Here is a 17231-nt window from a genome sequence, read left to right as displayed (position 1 = left end):
CTCCAGAAAGTTTCTTTCATCACACACAGTCAAGTGAGCACGGCCAAGGTCTCTGCTGCTTCACACTGCAGTGCAATACTTACCAAATGCAGCTCGGACCCGTGTCGGGGCGTTGTTCCAGCCATCCCACATCGCTTGGGCCACCTCATTCCATAACCGCCGGATCGTGACGTTGTTTGAGTGCAGTGGATCCCGGGTGTCCCACAACAGGACTCTCTCCTGGACCAGGGGGATGAGGAGGTCATTCTCGATCAGATCATCCTCCCATTGTGAAACCTAAAAATTAAAGAAAGTCATTACAGTTTGCTCAATTAACAGAAGGAAAAGAAAGAAAAAAAGATGCTGAGAAATGGCATGAAAAGTAAAGTCAACATACAAAAGGATTCCACAAGAAAAAAGTAAAGAAATAAGAATGGAAAGAAAGGAAGATTCAAGAATATTACACGGAGGACAGTCAGCCTTGTATACGTACCCGCTGCCGTCTTGCCACTGGACCTTGACTCCGCTGCTCCTGCCCTGTCTCTGCCGCAGTAGAAGAGCTCTAAAAGAAAAATTAAAATTGTCACATGTGTCGATGTGACAGTGAATACGTACCAATCTGACGAGGCAAGTACTCACCTCACTGACATGCTCCACTTCCGACTGTCCTGGCCGAAACTCCTCACCAGAAGAAGAATCCGAAGAAGACATTCTGATGCATGTAGAAAGAAGGAAATGCAAGAAATTAGGACATGTAGAGACAGAAAATAGAAAATAGAAAATAAAGGCATTGGCTAGGATATACTCACATTGTTCTGAGGCTTGTTTGCTCCAAGGTGCTGTGGTCCGTCTGCTCTGCTTGGCTGTCTGCTGAGAAGTGACCTGCAACTGTCCACACCCTCCCTTTTATCACCTTGATGGTGGGGGGTGGCTTATCAGTGTCTAGACATGTTTTTCTCAATTGAAACGCATGCGTTCAAAAACGCAACCAAACGCATGTGTAAAAAAACGCATGCGTTTACATAGACAGCCATGTGTTTTTTTGTCGCAATCCTTGCGCAATCGACCGCATGCGTTTCCTGGCGGCAAATAGACGCCTCTAGAAATTACTACATGTTGCATTTGCGCGCGAAGCCGCAAAAGACGAGACGACGCATGCGTCGTCAAACGCGGCAAAACGCAAACAAAAAAAAACGCATGCATTTTTAATGTTAAATATAGGAAAAAACGACGCATGCGTTTATATGCGGTACAAACGCTGCGGCAACAAACGCAAATGTGAAACCAGCCTTACAAAACTACTTTTCATCTTCCATACATATTCTACCACATATTCTACCCACCAAATACATGTAGCCTTATAGACAATGCCTTTTGACCGTCCAATAATAAACTGCTTAAAGGGCCACTGTCACCCCCCTCCAGCCGTTATAAACTAAAAGAGCCACCATGTGCAGCAGTAATGCTGCATTCTAACAAGGTGGCTCTTTTAGTTTTAGGTTCAAGTATACCCCAAATAAAGCGTTTTTATACTTAGCCACAATTCCTGTCTCTAGCCAGGTAGGCGGGTCCTCACTCCCCAGCTTGGCCAGCTCCTCTGCCGTCACTCACATCTTCCTGCGTTTTCGGCGCCGCTCCCTCAGCGCTGTTATCGTTTCAAAACCGGCGCCTGCGCTGTGCACTGGTGTCCTGCGCAGACGCAGTAAGCTCTGGCCGTCTGATGTCCCAGCCAGGCTTGCACACTGCGCCTGCGCGGGCATTGCGGCCGCCGGCCAGCCACCTTTGGAATCCCCGGAAAACGTCTTCTTATCAGTATATATTTATGTTTCACCTATACAGAATATTCCGTGTAATGGCTGATACCAGAGAACAAAAGACATCCACAGAACACCAGGATGGATCTGCTGCACAGCAAATAGCTGTAGGACCTGCGATGACATCACTGCCATGTGATTAGGGCAATCACATGGCAGTGACGTCATCGCAGGTCCTACAGCTATTTGCTGTGCAGCGATCCATCCTGGTGTTCTGTGGATGTCTTTTGTTCTCTGGTATCAGCCATTACACGGAATATTCTGTATAGGTGGAACCTTTGGAATCCCCGCCCCGCACTGTGCATAATGCATAACACAGTGCGGGGCGGGGATTCCAAAGGTGGCTGGCCGCAATGCCCTCGCAGGCGCAGTGTGCAAGCCTGGCTGGGACGTCAGACGGCCAGAGCTTACTGCGTCTGCGCAGGACACCAGTACACAGCGCAGGCGCTGGTTTTGAAACGATAACAGCGCTGAGGGGGCGGCGCCGAAATCGCAGGAAGATTGGAGTGACGGCAGAGGAGCTGGCCAAGCTGGGGAGTGAGGACCCGCCTACCTGGCTAGAGACAGGAATTGTGGTTAAGTATAAAAACGCTTTATTTGGGGTATATTTACAAACAGAAAAGGAGGGCACCATCAACCATAATGACCAGATTAGTTAGGGGATCTACCCAAAGGTATGTCAAACAAATACATGAACCAACAAGAGAGAAGAGACATACCAAATCATGGGGAACACCCTATATATGATGATACATAGAAAAAGTTTATTAATACAGATCCAAACAGCACATATTATGTGAGTAATAGTTATATAAAAACATGAGAGTTAAAAACATCAATACAGAACCAATAGAAAAAAAACCACCTAAGAAAAAGGAAAAAATACATATTTGGGGTATACTTGAACCTAAAACTAAAAGAGCCACCTTGTTAGAATGCAGCATTACTGCTGCACAAGGTGGCTCTTTTAGTTTATAACGGCTGGAGGGGGGTGACAGTGGCCCTTTAATTTACAAAAAAAAAAAAAAACCTGTTTGGGAGAGAAGAATAGACAAATCGCGGCACCCTAAGTGCTTAAAACACAATGTTAAAATCTTTGATAGGTGCACAACTTCTTGCACTCACTTGGTGGAAGACTAATACCTGAAGAAGATACTGTATCCGAAACGTGTTGTATCTCCTCCTAACAAATAAAAAAACTTAAAACATCATCTTTGGATGTGAGTCCTGGGAAGTGCTGCCATTCATGTGCTGGATGAGTTCTTTTTGATAAACTGTTTATTTGACATGCAGTGACTGTTACATTGCTAGTAAATTCTTTTCCTTGTGTGATCGCATTGCAAAAACTGCAATTACCAAATCTGTAGCTTCCATTTATCCTTCTACTCTCAAGCCAAGTAGGCACCTTGCCTGGAGAGTAATGGTTGTGGACCAACCTATCCAGGAGGGCCTGCCTTTCTTGGATGTCAATACATTAGGAACACACAAAATTGTTCACATTCTCAATCTTTTGAAAAACAGGCCAACAACCTCAAAAAGAGATTTATAGAAAGAGGCAATGATAAAAAAAGTATTGATTAAAGCATATAAGGTGACAATCAGGAAGAATCGCAGTCTCCTCTTGACCCACAAACCAAAGGAGGAAGGTGAGTCCTCACTTCGATTTATCACCACCTACTCTAATGGAACCAAGGAGATTATTGATATTCTTAAAAACCATTGGCCCATCCTAGTAGTGGATGAAGACATCGGAGATCAGATTAAAACTTTTCCTCGGATCACATACAAGAAATGCAGGTCCCTCCGGGAGAGGTTGGTCCACAGCCATTACTCTGCAGGCAAGTGGCCTACTTGGCTTGAGAATAGAAGGATAAAGGGAAGCTACAGATGTGGTAATTGCAGTTTTTGCAATGCGGTAACATCAGGAAAAGATTTTACTGGCAATGTAACAGGCAATAGATACCAAATTAAACTGTTTATTACAAAAGAGACTTTTGTAAATGAGTTGAATAACATCTGAGAGACAAACAAGAGACACCGATAGCAAAACATGTAAATGATGGACACCAAGGACACATTAATCTAGTCAAATTTATGGGAATAGACAAAATGGAGGTCTCGCCCAGAGGAGGAGATTGGGACAAAAGGATTTTTCAAACTGAATTCAAATGGATATTTTGTCTGAATATCTCTCCATTGGGTTTAAATGAACAATTGTCATTCTGTTCCTTTAGTCATCGTCGAGTAGGGGCGCCATTACGCAGGTCTATAGGGTGCCAACCTCCGCTGTTAGGCAGGGATATACCAGTAGAAATGGTTAATTTGGTCCTCTCCTTTCCCTTATTTTGACCCAAACCTATTCCCCCCTCCTTTTTGGCCAACTCTCCCGATGTGTCACACATATCACCATCTTACCCTCTACCATAAACCTACATAATATAATTGACTGACTGATCTGTCCGGTACTTCCCTGAGAATTCTGATTTTTAATGACCTGGGAGAATTCCCTGCACATTCTCTCTATCTGCCTGCGTGGCCTACAGGTGTAAGTTACGCGGTACGGTGATTTGGGGAATCCCTACACACATGGCCCCATGAGGAAGTGTGCTGCCTGCCCATCTCTTCCTGCGTGCCAGTAGCCGGATATGCATCTCACAGACTGGATATGATGTCAGACGCCATGGCAAATGTGACACCAGAGCAGGAAGTATAAAAGAGTCATCGTTTGTAGATACAGTAGATTGGCAGCCTTTCTACTTTATAGATCTGACAACTGTCCATAGGGTGGCATGAGGAGCCACAACATCATCTTGAGATGTAACAATGACTACCCAATGGAGTGACCGAAGACCATGGATCTAGTAGAAAATCACGGTGAAAGGGGAAAACTGTTCCTTAATTATATGACAGACTCCTAGCTGGATGCAGGATATCTGACAGATGACAGACCAATTCATTTCATAGGTTTTTTTTTTTTTACATGGGTCAGTATTAATTTTATGCTTGTATTATTTAGCAGCACCCTTGCATCAAAAAACCTTAAAAACTTGAGGTGTGAGGTTACCAGGGGTTTTCCCGATGGTTAGGAGAGCGAGAGTACAAGAATCCATTTTTGGGGGTAGTTAGCCTTTGACCTATGCTGTATCTTTTCATTACCTGCACTTACACTAGATTATAACTTAATAAGTTATATCTTGGAGTTTCTGGGATTGTCCGTTCGGTCGCTTATTTGATACACTTGCTGAAGTTGCAAACAGTGATGGTGTATAGTTTGTAGAGTTTCTTTATACCCAACCTGTTCACGTGTTGCTTATTTATTTTTTAATGTAAACTTTTGTATATACAAACTATTTTAATGGATTAATGAAAGTTTTATTTTATTCCTCTAATATGCTTACATAAATCTGACTTAATAATATAGGTGCCCTCCTAACTTACTAATATACTTTTAAATGTGGAGCCCAAAACTGGATCCCATATTCTAAATATGGCATCACAAGTTATTAATAGAGGGTGTGACAAAGTCACTGATAAGGTGATAGAAGGGGGATATGTTTCACTGCGTCTAATGGCGTCCGTAATATAAAACCTAGAGTTTTTCCTCCAGCACATTAAGTGTTGTGAGAGGTTAAGCCAAGTTGCATAATGGGCTGTTTGTTATGTGGACATCCATAGAGCGGGTGGGAGGATGTCTACCTTATCTCCACCCCAGGATGTGGTCTGGGGCTTAAGTAGCTGGCCTCCAAAGGCATCAGTGCTCAGTGTCTGGAGAGGAAGCACTACAGGGAAGTGTTTGTGCCTTTGTTTGCTAACTCTGAGCGGGCTGATCCCCACTAGAAGAAGGACTGGGTTTTGTTTTGCCCAGAGGACCGTGTTTACTTTTTTACAGCTTGGTTTATGTTGCACTTAATAAACCAAACATGTTCTTAAAGAGACAGTGTTGCATTTCTACCTCTGTGTAGAGCCAAGTGAGCCGATCTACGGCAAGGGGTAACAATTAAATTGGGAAAATTAATTGTCAAACCCAGACATGGAAACAGGTTAAATGTCCACCTGCCATTCAGAAAGTAAAAAGTAGTAACAAAAGGATTGAACAGAGGAATACATTTATAAAATATGTTGATCTGGCTACTTTTAAGAAAAAGAGCTGTCCTAATACAACCCTAAGATAGTGCATAAATTCCACCAAAATGGACACCGAATTCACAACTATGAAATAACAGCAAACCATTTCCAGCTGTACTCTCTCTTAAATGGAATTTGTCATCAGGATTTTGCTAACCCCATCTGAGAGCGGCATGATGTTGGGGCACAGAACCAGATTCCAGTGGTGTGTAATTTACTGAGTTGCAGCTTTGTTAAAATGCCTGTTATATCTACTGCAGATCTATCAGGACTCTGATTGCTGAGCTTTTTATAGCCACACCCTCACGGACTGATCCCTTTCACGCTGTGCATAGGAAGAAAGCTGTCAGTCAGTGGTGAAGGTGAAAGTTATACAGAGCTCAAGACTGTGAGGACTGTATGGGAGTAGTTTTACCAGTCCTCCAGCAATAAAAATTCCTGTTTTATCAGCAGGAGATTATCAAAACTACAAAAAGCAGTTCAGTAAGTGAGACATGGCTGGAATCAGGCTCTCTTTCTCGTACATCATGCTGCTTTCAGATTAAGTTGTGAAAACTTGGTGACAGATTCTCTTTAAAAAGTATAACTGAAATCAAAATATTACACACATGATACAGCTATATTACACCCATTTTCTATTAAAAAAAAGACACAAAGACCAGTGCAAAACATTCAGAATACCTGCAGGAGATGCAAGAGATACTCATTCATAGAGTTGATGAGATTGCTGCTGGACAGAGACATTCCTTCAGGAAGGTTTATAGCCTTAAACACGATGTTTGCACCTTCTGACTGACGGGAAAGACAAACTTCTTTTTCAAGGTGTGTAATCTATGAAAGGAAAAAAAAAACAGACTTTCACTACATTGCACACTTTTTTTCCAAAATGACACAGGGGAATTCATAAAAGTTGCAATCTCACAAGCCGGTCTTGATCAAAACACTATTACTGTAAGATTTATTCTAATCGAATAAATCTCATGCTAAGCCCCCACAGATTTCTAAAAGGATTGGTGTAAAAACACAAAAAGTCGAAATGGTTAGTTCTGCTAAAATGTGAGGTGTTCTAAGCCGTAAAGCTTATAATTAGCTCCTGTGTGTATCTGATGAGTTTGCAGGCATTAAGTAACTGTATCATGTTCTTGGTTACGATCACACAAAGTACGAAAACACACAAAACGCTACTTTAGAAGTTAAAATTACTCTCCTGTGACAACAGGACACCACTTTGGTTCCCTAAGAAACACTGAGCTGTACCATAGAAAATAAAACATAAAAGCTTTAGACCCCATGGCTTCAAAGTGATTGTCTGAAATGGAGCCATCCTTAGGACCATCGTTATTATCAGCTCAGTGGGGATCTGACACCTGGCACCCCCAGCTCAGCTTCCATTCACATAAAAAAGCTGATCTTTGGTACCCACGAGTCCACTACACAGTGAAGGTGCTGTGGGCTTCGTACAACATGTAGCTCCACGTAACAACAGATCAGTGAGGGTGTCGAGTGTCAGACCCTCTACCACTCTGATGAGGATAGGTCATCAATAAACCTTTAAACATTACGGCTTTTTACTTCCGGTGTACAGGCGCACCTACCTTCTCATTAGCCTTAGCTACTTGGCTTGACAAATGTGCAGCTTCTTTCCTTGATCCCTTCAGCTCTTGCCTTAACTCCTCATTTCTGCCAGTGAGTTGATCAACTTGGGCTTTCAGATGTACACCAACATCAAATGCGCCCGTGGTATTCTTCATCTCGAAGGCCTAAACACATAGAATTTGCTGTCAATCATAATACTGATGATCTGAACCCTAATTGTACGTTTCTGGGGGAAAAGGCTTCATACAACGACCTACTAGAATTCATTCACATACAAAATGCTGCCTTTTTAAATGGATTGTCCGGCCTTCAAGTACAGGTCCGCGGTCACTCTACGTGGGATTCTCTGGGGCTGGGAGCGGGCGGTTCTGTGGCCGGAGGTATACAATTTACATGCATACATGTGCTTGGCATTGCTTGTAGTGAGCGAGGCCGCATACGTCTAGTCTGCACACGACAGCATGTATGTAAATCACATACTTGTGGTCACATTGCTCACTGCTCCTGGGCCTGGCGGATCCCCACAGAGTGCAGTGAGCGCGATGTGAGGATTCACAAGTCCGCAGGCACATAGAGTGACCACAGACTTGTACTGTAAGTATGGACAACCCCTTTTAGCAGAATTTTCCTTTGACTCGGTTAGCAGGGCAATGTAAGTTTCCTTATCTCACTCTGATGCGTTTCAGGGCAAAAACATCCACATTATCATAAAACTAATTATTATTTAATTCAGGTTTATAATATAACCATACTTTTATACACAGTACACAATGCTAGAAAATGTCTCCCACTGCAGCCTGCATCTTGGCCCTCCTCACTCCTGATACGTCTACCTATGTTACACTGACGGCTAGAGCGGACAGGGTATCTCAGCTGGTGGATACATTGTCTCTGGTCCAGCTCCAGATTTCCTCATACAGAATTGTCGGTGAAGGCAGCAGAGCAGGAGCCAAAACTCATCCCGCTACGTGCATGTATTATTTCCTGCTCTGTCAGACTTTACTTGGCGTGGAACTCGACTAATAGCATAGGTCTAATCATTTCTTATCATGAATGCTTCACGGGTTGCCGAGGACCAGAAATATTGTTGCACCGCTGACCTGAACGGTGCACTCTCAAATGTTGCCATACGCGGCAGGCTTACCTCTCTAGAATCAGCAATGAATCTGACCGGGATCATGAGCCAACAGTGATCTGGCCAATCACCACTGCAGTGCTTACGAGCTCAATAGAGAAGCTTGTAAACACTGTGAATTTGGCCAATAATCACTGCAGTGCATACAAGCTCAATAGAGAAGCTTGTAAACACTGTGAATCTGGCCAATCACCACTGCAGTGCTTACCAGCTCAATAGAGAAGCTTGTAAACACTGCGAATCTGGCCAATCACCACTGCAGTGCTTACGAGCTCAATAGAGAAGCTTGTAAACACTGTGAATTTGGCCAATCATCACTGCAGTGCATACAAGCTCAATAGAGAAGCTTGTAAACACTGTGAATCTGGCCAATCACCACTGCAGTGCTTACGAGCTCAATAGAGAAGCTTGTAAACACTGTGAATCTGGCCAATCATCACTGCAGTGCATACAAGCTTAATAGAGAAGCTTGTAAACACTGTGAATCTGGCCAATCATCATTGCAGTGCTTACCAGCTCAATAGAGAAGCTTGTAAACACTGTGAATCTGGCCAATCACTGCAGTGCATACAAGCTCAAGAGAGAAGCTTGTAAACACTGTGAATTTGGCCAATCACCACTTGGGGTGAAAAAAAAAAAAAAACCACACAGCACAGGCGCAGCTTGTGAACTTAGCCTTAAAGTGGTTGTCCACTACCAGGATAACTCCTCCCTTCTCCGCATTCCCTGGGCCCAATTAGCGCTGGTGTCACTGTCCCCGCCTTCGGACTTATGAGTCATCAGGAGGAAATGACAGCTGCGATTGGCCGCTCATTTCCTCTCGATTACGTATACGTCTGAAGGCGGGGACAGTGACACCAGCGCTAATTGGGCACAGGGATCACGTGACATAACAGACTCACGTGAGCCCAGGGAATAAGTGCCGACACCGCTGGAACGGGAGGGGAGTAGGGTTGTTTTCATTTTAACCGGAGCAAACATTCAGAATGAGAAGGGGTTGGCCTAGTAGTTGACAACCTCTCTTAAGCTTTTTATTTTGACCATTTCTGTTTTGATGACATTTCCACAGCTTTGGGACCAAAACAACATAAAATCCAATTTGGTTTGAAAAGAATTTAAGACCTGGATTAAGCCTAACATTATCAGGGAGCACAAAATAGCACTAATGAAAACCCTAAAGATGTCTATGACCACCTTTGGATAATTCTGGCAATCTTATTTATGGATACAAGAATCTGATATGTGAACATAAAGCGTTTTGCTCAGACTCATAGTTTCCATCAACTCACATGAACCAGTCTCTCCAGACTAGGAATGATTAGAGTTGCTTCACTCCCTTTAAGGTTGGAGTCTTTCTGGGAATCCTTAATGGCTTGAAGTATTTCTCCCATTCCTTGCTGTAACTGCTTATTTTCTTCAGAAAGTCCCTTTACTGAGGGGGAAAAAAATCATATAAGGCGAATTACCGTCATGTTATCGCTTGCTGTAAATTTTGCTCAGTGGGTAAAGAAAGTCCAAAAAATCGTTAGCCTGCAAGCAGTTTCTTCATTTTTACCTTCAGTTGTAGAGAAATTAATTACAGATGAATACAGTAAACAGAGAAAGAAAGGACATTTGTATACATTACACAGGCGTTGTCTATTTTGTGAGCTTTAAATTTTACAGTCATCACAAAAACATCATGTCCTCCAAACAGCCCACTGATCCCCTTTATAAATGGGTTATCTTCCGGTTTTATTTTTTGTCATTTTCTCCTATCTTTCTTCCAAGAACCATAATGTTTAGCAGTATGAGGTTTGCTTTTTGCTAGACGAGTTGTACTTTTGAATGGCACCATTCATTTTATCATGTGATGCACTGAAAAGTGGGAAAAATGTTTACAAATGCTCTAAAAATGCAAAAAAAAAGTGCAATTTACCATGTAAAACTGACCTGCCAATATGATTCTCTAGGTCAGTACGATCACATGGATATCAAACAGGTACTGGGTTGTTGTTTTTTTAATTTAAGTGGTGAAAAAAATCCGCAAATTTGTAAAAAAAAAAACAAAAAAAACCATAACAATAAAAATATTTGCTTTTTCGCCGTTTTTCGAGACCCATAACGGTTTAAATTTTCAGGCTATGGGGCTGGGTCAGGGATAACGTTTTTACTGATCTCATGTTTTATTCGCCTCTTAATGCAATGCTGCGGCAGCCCCCAAAAGTTCTGGGGGTTTGATTTTTTTCCCCTCTCATTACGCAGTTTACCAATTGGATTTATTTAAATAATATTTTGATAGAATGGACTTTTATGAACACAGGGATACACATATTTGGTATTTTTAATTGTCTTACTTTTATTTGGGCAAAAGGAGGTTATTTGAACTTTTGTATTTTTTTTTTTCATAGTTTTAAAAACTTTTTTTTTTCACTTTTTGTTGTATTTGTTAGTGCTAGCTGCCTATCCGCAGAGGTTGGCACTGTATTTGTAGCCGACAATGGCACCCCAGCTCCTCATTCACTCTATTTTATACCATTTTTAGCTATTTTGGGGCGCGTTCGCACTATAGGAATAAAGACACTGAGTGTCCACTACATGCATTGCACATTATAAGGACTAAGTGTAATCTAGTTAGTGATGGGTGGTACAAACAATTAAGGTGGGCTATTTAACGTGGACATTTTCTCAGTCAGGCCTACCGTGCTGGGAACGCTACCATACCTGAGAATCGGCCTCCTGACGAACCTGCTGGGGAAATGCGTTGAGGCTAATTTTGAAGAATATGCACAGATAAGTATTATTTATTTATTTGCCCTGATCTGTTATATATACACCTGACTATACATTCGGCGGACAAGACATTGGCCCCATATCAATGGATGTACTGTCCTGCAAAAATGCAGATAATATTCATAAAAAATGAATTGGTGATATTATCAATAACAGGTTAGGGCACACAACATGAAAAATACTTAGAGACAATATGGAGAGGACCACTTACATTTAGACTTTAACTCTGCTAAAACTGTTCGGTTTCGCTCCAGGTCTCTCTCCTTGTCATTCAACTGTCTTGACAAATGTTCATTCTTTAAAAAAAAAAATTACAAAAAATGGATGGCATACAAAATCTGATCTTCAGAAATGAAACATTAGTAGATTGATTAAACAAACACAAAATCAAAACACATCATCAACCACTTTAAAACTTGAACATTTCAAGCCTTAAAGGAGTTTTTCCAGTAATTTAAGTGCTGGCATATCACTAGGGTAAGCCATTCCTTCGTGATCAACATGGATTTGACTACTTTAAGTGGTTCTCTGGCATTAGAAAAAATATATAACTAAAAAATGTCATTTTAAATGAATTCCTAAATACCATGAAAAATTACAATTGTTTTAGGGAGCTATTCACAAAAGAATAAAAATGGCTGCCACCTTGTTACACTTGCAGAAGCCTGTCCTATAATGTTAACCCCCTGTGTCTCCAAGCCTGTTCTGACCACTGTCACTTTATAAGGTTATAGCTCTGGAACGCTTCAACGGATCCCACTGATTCTGAGATTGTGTTTCCTGACAAATTGTACTTTGTGGTAGTGGGAACATTTCTTCGATATGACTTGCGTTTATTTGTGAAAAGAATCGAAAATTTGTCAAAAATTGTTTAACTTTTGCAATTTTCAAACTTCTAATTTTTATGCCCTTAAATCAGAGAGTGGTGTCACAAAATAGTTAATAAATAACATTTCCCATATGTATACTTTACATTAGCACGATTTTTTAAACATTTTTTTTTGTTACCAAGTTATAAGGGTTAAAAGTTGACCAGTGAGTTCCAATTTTTCAAACAAAATTTACAAAACCATTTTTTTAGGGACCACATCACATTTGAAGTGACTTTGAGAGGCCTATATGGCAGAAAATACCCAAAAGTGACACCATTCTAAAAACTGCACCCCTTAAGGTGCTCAAAACCACAGTCAAGAAGTTTATTAACCCTTCAGGTGCTCCGCAGGAACTGAAGCAATGTGGTAGGGAAAAATTAACATATTTGCTGAGGTGTCAGAACATCAGAACCCCCGATAAGGTGACCCCATTTTACAAACTACATCTCTCAATGAATTCATTTAGGGGTGCAGTGAATATATTAACAGCACATGTGCCTCACAGAATTTTATAGCAATGGGCAGTGGAAAAAGGAGATTTTTGTGTACTCACCGTAAAATCTTTTTCTCCGAGTCAATCATTGGGGGACACAGGACGAATGGGTGTTATGCTGCTGCCACCAGGAGGACACTAAGTTAAACACACACAAAAGATTAACTCCTCCCCTGCAGTATACACCCACGGGCTGGAGAATCCGGAGCCAGTTCGGTAACAAAGCAGTAGGAGTAAACCAGATAATAACAGTAAACATGTTACAGTCAAAACACCGACTGAAAAGAATAACCGAGCCAAACTAGGCTAACAGGGAGGGTGCTGTGTCCCCCAATGATTGACTCGGAGAAAAAGATTTTACGGTGAGTACACAAAAATCTCCTTTTCTCCTACGTATCATTGGGGGACACAGGACGAATGGGACGTCCCAAAGCAGTCCCTGGGTGGGAACAAGAAGTTATAAATGCTGTGCGTGCCTACGAGCTACAGATGAGACACTGCCGCTTGTAGGATTCGCCTACCGACGGACGCGTCTGCCGAGGCCTGAGAGTGCACATGGTAGTGCTTCGTGAATGTATGCAGGCTGGACCATGTAGCAGCCTTGCAGACCTGCGCTGCCGATGCCTGGTGCCGGATGGCCCAGGACGCGCCGACTGACCGGGTAGAATGAGCCTTGATCCCCGGAGGTGCGGCGTGACCCTTGACACGGTAGGACTCTTGGATGGCGGAACGAATCCACTTGGCAATGGAGGCCTTGGAAGCGGGAAGTCCCTTCCGTGGCCCTTCCGGAAGAACGAACAAGGCGTCTGACCTACGGAGAGACGCAGTTCTGGAGACATAACGTCTGAGACCCCTCACTAAGTCCAGAGTGTGGAGAGCCCTTTCCGTGCGGTGAGAAGGAGCAGGGCACAGTGAGGGAAGGACAATCTCCTCATTAAGATGGAAGGAGGAAACGACCTTCGGAAGAAAAGACGGACATGTCCGTAGAACTACCTTGTCCTGGTGGAACACGAGGAAAGGAGGTTGGCAAGACAGAGCTGCCAGCTCAGAGACACGTCTAATAGACGTGACAGCCACGAGGAAGGCAACTTTCCACGACAAGAGCAGCAAGGACACCTCATGCAAGGGCTCAAAAGGGGGCTCTTGAAGAGCACAGAGGACCAGATTCAGGTCCCATGGTTCCAAGGGCATTCTGTAAGGCGGAACCATATGAGAAACTCCCTGGATGAAAGTCTTGACTTGCAGTCTGTTTGCAATCCTTCTCTGGAAAAGAACCGAGAGAGCAGAAATTTGGCCCTTAAGAGAACTGAGGGCAAGGCCCAAGTCTACGCCTGATTGGAGGAATTCCAAAATGTGAGGAATAGAAAATTGGAGGGGGAAACGTCCCCGATCCCTGCACCAGGCGAAGTATACCTTCCAGGCGCGGTGGTAGATGCGCATGGAAGAAGACTTGCGTGCGCGGAGCATGGTAGATATAACCGTCTGGGGCAGACCCTTCTGCCTCAGTACCCAGGACTCAACGGCCACGCCGTTAAACACAGGGCCTCTGAGTTCGGGTGGTAAATGGGCCCTTGAGACAGGAGGTCTGCGCGGCTCGGCAGCCTCCAAGGTACGTCTGAGACCAGTTGCACCATCTCGGCGTACCATGTCCTGCGCGGCCAGTCCGGAGCGATGAGAATTACTGAAATCCGTTCTGCCCTGACCTTCCTGATTACCTTTGCCAGAAGGGGAATTGGGGGAAAGATGTATGGGAGTCTGAAACCCTGCCATGAGAGGACGAGAGCATCGGCTCCGAAGGCTGAGGGGTCGTGAGACCTGGCCATGAAGACGGGAACCTGGCAATTGAGGCGAGATGCCATTAGATCCACGTCCGGAGTCCCCCATCGAGAGCATATCTGGTGAAAGATTGCGGGATGAAGAGACCACTCTCCGGGATCGAGGCTGTGGCGACTGAGAAAGTCCGCTTCCCAGTTTTCCACGCCTGGGATGTAAACTGCTGAGAGTATGGAGTGGTTGGTCTCGGCCCAGCGGAGAATGAGCGTTACCTCGACCATGGCCGCTTTGCTGCGAGTGCCCCCTTGGCGGTTGATGTAGGCTACCGCAGTGGCGTTGTCGGACTGGACTCTGACCGCGCGGCCGGAAAGAAACGGATGAAAATGGCGGAGTGCCAGTCTGATTGCCCGAATCTCTAGGATGTTGATGGGCAGCTGGGATTCCTGCGGGGACCAGCGACCCTGAGTCGAGTGGCGCTGGAACACAGCACCCCAGCCGAAGAGACTGGCGTCCGTTGTGACAACCAGCCAGTGCACCGGAAGGAAAGACTTCCCCCGAGTCAGGGAGGACCTCTTGGTCCACCACCTGAGGGACTGCCTGATTGGGCGAGAGAGCAGGAGACGGCGGTCGAGCGAGGCAGGATTCCTGTCCCATACTGCTAGAAGGGCGTGCTGTAGGGGACGGAGGTGAAATACAGCAAAAGGCACTGCCTCCATTGCTGCCACCATCCTGCCGAGTACCCTCATGGAGAAGCGTAGGGAGTGAGGGCGAGGTTGGGTAAGCTTTCGGACTTCTCTCTGTAGCGTGGATACCTTTTCCGGAGGTAGGAGTACTAGACCCTGAGAAGAGTCTAGGATCATCCCCAGGTAGGATATGGTTTGAGCCGGGACTGGGGAAGATTTCTTGAAGTTGATTTTCCAACCCAGGCGCAAAAAGGTATTTATGGTGACGTCTACTGCTTCTGAGCAGGATCGAAAAGAGGAGCCTTTTATGAGAATGTCGTCCAAGTAGGGCAACACCACTATGCCTCGAGCATGGAGAATGGCCACGGCAGCTGCCATGACCTTGGTGAATACCCGAGGAGCGGTGGCCAGCCCGAAGGGTAGGGCGACAAACTGGAAATGGTGCCCCTGGACCGCGAAGCGGAGGAAACGCTGATGAGACGGTAGGATGGGAATGTGCAGGTAAGCGTCCTGAACATCCAGAGATGCAAGGAACTCGCCCTCTTCCAGAGAGGCAATTACCGAGCGGAGGGACTCCATACGGAATCGATGTACGCGGACGTACTTGTTGAGAAGCTTGAGGTCTAATATTGGACGTACTGAGCCGTCCTTTTTTGGTACGATGAAAAGATTGGAATAGAAACCTTGGTACCTCTCGTTCTGAGGTACCGGGATGATGACCCCGTCTTCCCATAGCGACCTTATGGCCTGGAAGTACTGACAGACCCTTGCTCTGGGAGGAGGGGACTGGAAGAAACGAGATGGGGGAAGAGAGACAAACTCTATCTTGTAACCGGAGGACACTAGGTCGCGGACCCATCGGTCGGGAACTACCGAGAGCCACGCGTCCCGAAAGAAGAGTAGGCGGCCGCCTACTCTGTCGGTGTCCTTCGGCGTTTGCCAAGAGTCATTGAGGTGGAGACCTGTTAGGTCTGGACCCTCGGAATCCCTGTTGTCTGGGTCTGCCTCTCCAAGTGGGAGAAGGTTTGTAAGACGGCTGGGAGGCTCTGTCCTTGCGCTGACCTCTCCCGACGCCGGGTGGCGCGGAGGAGGGATTGGACCAATTGGAGCCGAAACGGAAATATTGGCCTCGGCCCTGTTGGTTGCGAAAGGGACGAAAAGTTCGTTGCTGGGGAAGGAATTTGCTCTTTCCTCCTGTGGAGTCTGCAATTATTTTGTCTAGTTTGTCCCCAAATAGGCATTCGCCCTGGTATGGAAGAGACGTGAGGGATTTTTTGGATCCCGAGTCCGCTTTCCAGTCCCTGAGCCAAAGGGATCTGCGGATCGTGACAGCATTGGCCGCTGCCTGTGAGGCACAGTTGGCCGCGTCTAAGGATGCGGAAACTACGAAGTCCCCCGCTCTAGCGATCTGAGTGGCCAGGTGTGAAATTTCTGGGGGTAAGTCGGCACGTAGTGCTGTAGAGGATAAAGACTCGGCCCAATGGGACATAGCTTTTGCAACCCACGTGACGGCAAAAGAGGGAAAGAGAGAAGCCGAGGAGGCTTCAAAGGCCGAGCGAGCCATCTGTTCAATTTGTCTATCAGTGGGATGCTTGATGGACGCACCCTCAGAGGAGGATAGAACCGCCTTGGTGGCTAGCCGCGACACTGGCGGGTCCACGGAGGGTGACTGAGACCAGTCCCTAGCTAGGTCCTGAGCAAACGGATACTTCAATTGCATAGCCTTCTGTCCTGAGAAACGTTTATCCGGACGGACTCTATGGTGATCGACTATGTCCTTGAATTGAGGGTGCGTAGGAAAAAATTTATGAGCCTTTGTGGTTCGCCCGAATGATACGGGATGAACCGCCTTGGACGGGGTTTCCTCCTCTAACTGTAGTGTCTGACTTACAGAGTCTATGAGAGAATCTAAAGTCTCTTGATCGTGATGATACTCTGGGGAACAGGACGCGTTGGACGCGTCGTCCAGGAGGGATTCCCTGCTATGAG

The 17231-nt window shown here is 45.0% G+C and overlaps 1 protein-coding gene across 1 annotated transcript in view; it reads right to left on the bottom strand.

Moving 5' to 3' along the window:
* CEP290 (centrosomal protein 290) overlaps window positions 1-17231 on the bottom strand; it is a 284715-nt gene that overhangs the window by 194443 nt on the left and 73041 nt on the right. Inside the window, exons 18-21 of the mRNA XM_077265451.1 lie at window positions 11633-11717; window positions 9939-10081; window positions 7514-7678; window positions 6600-6749 (exon numbers count right to left, since the gene is read on the bottom strand). Coding sequence (XP_077121566.1) covers window positions 6600-6749; window positions 7514-7678; window positions 9939-10081; window positions 11633-11717 — 543 coding nt within the window. The remainder of the gene's footprint in view (window positions 1-6599; window positions 6750-7513; window positions 7679-9938; window positions 10082-11632; window positions 11718-17231) is intronic.

The sequence above is a fragment of the Ranitomeya variabilis genome, chromosome 5 (assembly GCF_051348905.1).
Source record: "Ranitomeya variabilis isolate aRanVar5 chromosome 5, aRanVar5.hap1, whole genome shotgun sequence".
NCBI classification, from domain to species: Eukaryota; Metazoa; Chordata; class Amphibia; order Anura; family Dendrobatidae; genus Ranitomeya; species Ranitomeya variabilis.
This window is presented reverse-complemented; position numbering and strand designations above follow the sequence as displayed.